Source organism: Terrapene carolina, unplaced genomic scaffold (assembly GCF_002925995.2).
Source record: "Terrapene carolina triunguis isolate 2854851 unplaced genomic scaffold, T_m_triunguis-2.0 Scaffold33359, whole genome shotgun sequence".
Lineage (NCBI taxonomy): Eukaryota > Metazoa > Chordata > Testudines > Emydidae > Terrapene > Terrapene triunguis.
In genome coordinates this window covers 4796-9553 of record NW_020697710.1, presented here as the reverse complement: position 1 = coordinate 9553, position 4758 = coordinate 4796, and the positions used below count along the sequence as shown (strand labels likewise).

At 64.9% G+C, this 4758-nt stretch overlaps 1 protein-coding gene across 1 annotated transcript in view; it reads left to right on the top strand.

Annotated features, from left to right (window-relative positions):
• Nucleotides 1-498: 498 nt before the first annotated feature.
• Nucleotides 499-4758, top strand: part of LOC112125375 (C-Jun-amino-terminal kinase-interacting protein 4-like) — a gene marked incomplete at its 5' end in the record, with an annotated part of 5857 nt that continues 1597 nt past the window's right edge. Inside the window, 7 exons of the mRNA XM_026663353.1 lie at nt 499-549; nt 1121-1277; nt 1609-1774; nt 2096-2176; nt 3022-3089; nt 3165-3313; nt 4283-4454. Of these exons, the coding sequence (XP_026519138.1) occupies nt 499-549; nt 1121-1277; nt 1609-1774; nt 2096-2176; nt 3022-3089; nt 3165-3313; nt 4283-4454 (844 nt within the window). The remainder of the gene's footprint in view (nt 550-1120; nt 1278-1608; nt 1775-2095; nt 2177-3021; nt 3090-3164; nt 3314-4282; nt 4455-4758) is intronic.

Below are 4758 nucleotides of genomic sequence, written 5' to 3'. Positions count from 1 at the left end.
GGAATGGGAGCTCGGTGGGGGGCAGTAGTCTTCAGGGAGCGGGGTGGGGGCTCGGCGCGGGCCGCTGGGCTGCAGGGGGCGGGGGCTCTGAGGGGGGCACTGGGCTGCAAGGGGCAGGGGGCTCGGTGGGGGCCACTGGGCTGCAGGGAGCGGGGCCGGGGGGGTGGCGGGGGGCGGTGGGGGGGGGGGGGGGGGGGGGGGGGGGCAGGGGGCAGCGGGGGGGGGGGTGGGGGGCTCGGCGGAGGGCGCTCTCCCCTGGTGGTCAGGGCTGGTCCTGTTGCCCCAAGCCGGTACTAGGGGCTTCTACGGGTATTGAAACACCAGAATAACCATCCCCCACACTCCACCCCAGAGGTGGCTGCATCTCAGCGCTGGGCGAGGGGTCCCTTTATAACCAGCCCCTGCACCCCACCCCAGAGGAGCCGTGTCTCAGCATTTGGGGGGGCCAGCAGGGGGCTGGGCCTGGCGTCTCATCCCCCCTCTCTCCCTCCCTCCCAGTTGTGGTGTGCTGTCGGGATGGGGGTGCCTAGGACAGACGGCAGCGACTTGGTTAGTGTCGGGGGCGTGACCCCTCCCATCTCTGCAGCGGCCCCTTCCTTCGCTCCCTAATGCTGGGGATGGATCTGGGGACCCCTTCCCTGCCCCCCATGTGGGAGAGACCCCACGTCTCCCTGGTTGGGGGTGGCATGTGGGGCACTTGCCCCCTCCACGGCAACCCTATTTGGTGACTCTCCCTGCCCCTCCGCTTTGGGATGGTCCCCCCAAAAGTAGAGGGGACTCCCCGAACCCCCACCATTCTCTGAGGGTGGAGCAGGGATGGGGGGCCTATTTTGGGGGGCACCCTGGCACTTTTTCTCAATCTAGGCAGCCCCCAAACTTTTGGGGAGACCTTGCCCCTCGAGCTAATGCCGTACTTTGGGGCACCTCCCCTCTTTATCCCCAGGGGACCCTCAGTGGGGTTGATCGGGCCTTGGGGAGCCCCTGTCAATCAGTGCTAAACCCCTCCCCCGGGGTGAGGGGGCTGTCGGGGGAGGGGTGGTGTCCCCCTCCCAATGGGTGCCCGGCTTTTGGGTTCCTCAGCCAGCCTTGCGGGGTGTGAGCGTCTGCGTGTCTCCCCCAGGCGGCGCCCTGGCCTGCCCCCCCCAGCCTGCTGTGGGTCTGCTCTGGGACACACTCGGCCAGCGAGGTCACGGTGATGGACGCTGCCCGCGCCAACCTCGTCCTGGCCCAGTTTGTGCTGCCCAACGCCCATGTGCTGTGTGTCGCCTGGCTGCCCGGTGAGTGTGGGGCACAGGGCTGGGGAGGGGTGGGGGGCAGCTGTATGGACCACAATGGGTGGAGGGGGCTGTATGGACCGGGGCAGATGGAAGGAGCTGTATGGACTGGGGTGGATGGAGGGGACTGTATGGACTGGGGCAAGGACTATATGGACTGGGGCAAATGGAGGGTGGTGTATGGACCAGGATGGGAGCTGTATGGACTGGGATGGCTGGAGGGGGCTATATGGCCTGGGAGAAGGATGCTCTGCGGCACCCCAGAGGCTGTGTGGGCCATACAGGCTATATACGGCCCTAGCCTCCATCTCACGGACCGGGCTGTCCCTGCCAGGTCACCGGCCACCCAGTGCTGAGAGCACAAAGCTGGAACCCGAGATCCTGGAAGACCCCTTGGCCCCCGACCCCCCAGAACCAGAGGAGGAGGCGGGGACCCCGGACGCGGACAGTGATGCCATTGGTACCATGGACACTGTCTGGCTGGGCACCCAGGAGGGCAGGTACCGAGACACCCCTGTATAACCAGCCCCTGCACTCCACCCCAGAGGGGCTGCATCCCAGCGCCGGGCCCATGTATAACCAGCCCCCGCACCCCACCCCAGAGGGGCCACATCCCAGCACCGGATCCCTGTATAACCAGCCCCCACACCCCACCCCAGAGGGGCCGCATCTCAGCGCCGAGTCCCTGTAGAACCAGCCCCGTGTACCTCCCCCGAGGTGGTCGCATCTCAGCACCGAGTCCCTGTAGAACCAGCCCCCGTTCCCCACCCCAGAGGGGCCGCATCTCAGCGCTGTCCCAAGCTGTCGTGCTCTTCCCCCAGCATTTCCATCTACTCGGCCGGTTCTGACTGGCGCCGGTGCCTGCGGACGGTGCAGCTGAAGGATGCCGTGCACAGCGTGGTGTGAGTGTGGGGCCGGGCCCTGGGGGGGACAACGGGGGCGTCAGCCAATCATTCTTGCATTGGCAGTGTCCTGGCTGGGTCGGTGGCCGGGTAGACAGTGACATCCTGTCTTGGGCCAGCTGCCATTGGGAGAGAGAGCCGCTCCGGAGCTTTCCCAAGTATGGTTGCCTAGTTGGGTTGGCCGTATTCCTCGAGGTTTCATCCCAGGACACAGTCTTGAATTCAAGATTGGTGTGAAATTCCTAGAGACTCCAGGACGATCCCTGAGCCTTGGTCATCAAGAGACGTGGGTCCGACACAAGCGAGTACCTCCCCCAGCCCGGCTCTCGGATGATGATTTCCCTCCGTCGTGGTTGAGAAATGTCCAGCTTGATCACTGGTCGCGACCTGACTTGTCAGCGTCGGACATCAAACTCGCCCGGGAAATGGCCCCAAAGCGGACGCTCGTTAGTTCCCCAGCCGCGTTAGCCGGACTTGGCCTCCGGAATCCTGCCGGCGGCTTAAGAGCCGGGTGCGGCCGCGATCGCCCGCCACGTTTGTCTCCATGCCCCTGGGGCCAGTCTTCAAGTCTGTCGGGGCCCAGCGCGCGGGAGCTGCCGCCACGGCCCAGCAGGCGTCTGGCGACGGGTTCACATGCGACCCAGGTTCCCGTTGGGCCGGGGCGACCGGCCCCATGTCAGGCCAGTGATGATCCGTGACCACTCACGACCGCTGTGAGCCAGGCTGTCGGGCGATCACAGGCACTGTGCCCTTGGGTTAGGGGCTTTGACCAAACTTTGGGCCTCCCCAGGGCATGCTAAATGGCCTGGCCGCCCGCTCCAATTGTCTCTCTCTCTCTCTCGTAGCCACGCCCAGGGCCGTGCGGTGACTGCGCTGGGGAATGGGACTGTTGCTGTCTTCCACCGGGACGCCGGTAAATACCAGACCCCCCCACCCCCAGCTCCCCGCAGCCCCCTGCCCCACTCACTCCTCCCCCTTCGCCCCGCAGCCGGCCGCTGGGACCTGCAGCGCCCCCGGCTGCTGGACCTGGGGCGCCCCCGCCAGTCCATCCGCTGCGCCCTGGCCGTGGGGAGCCAGGTCTGGGTCGGCTACCGCAACCGGGTCTACGTGGTGGAGCCGCGCAGCGCCAGGGTCCAGGTGAGGCAGTGGGGGAGCCCAGGGATCAGTGAAGGTACAGGGGGATCCAGTGGGGGAGGGGACCGGGGGGAAGGTGGGGCAGTAGAGGGCTGGGGGGGCAGTCAAGGTGCAGGGGATGGGTGGAGTCAAGTCGGGGAGCAAGGGGTCAGGGGATCCACTCAAAAGGGAATGAGGGATCATGGGGAATGTGGAATCCAGAGGTGATCTCATGGGACCCACTTAGAAATGGTGGAAGATCCTGGGGATCTCCTGGGATCCACTCGGGTGGGGGTGGGGCACACCGGCAGGATCAACTCCTGTGATGACAGTAGATCTTTATGGAGAGCTCATGGGACCCATTTGGGAGGGGCTGGGATCGACTTGGGGGATATCATGGGAGCCACTCATATTGTGTTTGGGGGGGGTCTATGGGCTCTTGGGGGAATTGACACGTGATGGAAGTAGGTCTCATGGGATCTACTCATGGGGTTGGGGAACCATGGGTCCTGTGGGATCAATTCAGGCGACACTGGTAGATCTCATGGCATCCACACAGGTGGGGTGGAGTACTCTGGCAGGATCATGTGGGATTGACTCTTGTGATATTTGTAGATCTATACGCTGACCTCCTGGGATTCACTCAGGTGAGATTAGAGTATCCACGGGATCACATGGACTCAACCCAAGTGGTATCAGTAGACCTTGTGAGATCCACTCAGGTGGCGTTCAGGGAGCCAGGGGATCCTCTGGGACAAACTCGGGTGAGGTTTGGTGGATCTTATAGGATCCCCTTGGATGAGGTTGGGGGGTCATCTCAGCTGATCTCATAGGTCCACTCGTGCCATGGGGGTTCCAATGGGATCTTGGGAGATCAATTGGATTGACTAGGCTGGGGATGGATTTGGAGCGCCCTCGTGGGACTGATTCAGGGGAGTGAGGGATCTGCCAGCCCTGCCCCCAGCCCTTTGCTCTGCTTCCCCCCCCCGCCAGCGGTACTTTGAGGTGACCGGGCGCCCCGAGAGCCAGGTGAGGCACATGGCGTTGGCGGGCGACGGAGTCTGGGTCTCCGTGCGGCTGGACCCCACCCTGCGCCTCTTCCATGCAGCCACTGGCCAGCCCCTGCAGGAGATCGACCTGACGCCCTTTGTCCACAGCATGTTCGGTGAGCGGGTGATGGGCTGGCTCGGGGGTGGGTAGGGAATGGGGCATGGGGCCTTTCCCTTGTAGGGGGCGCCAGCTCCCATCTGGCCCTAGGGCAGGGACTGGCTGGCTTGGGGGGTGGGGAATGGGGCACGGGGCCTTTCCCCTCTCAAGCGCCGGCTCCCACCTGGCCCTAGGGCAGGGACTGGCTGGCTCAGGGGGGTGAGGAATGGGGCACAGGGCCTTTCCCCTCTTGGGCGCTGGCTCTCACCTGGCCCTAGGGCAGGGACTGGCTGGCTCAGGGGGATGGGGAATGGGGCCTTTCC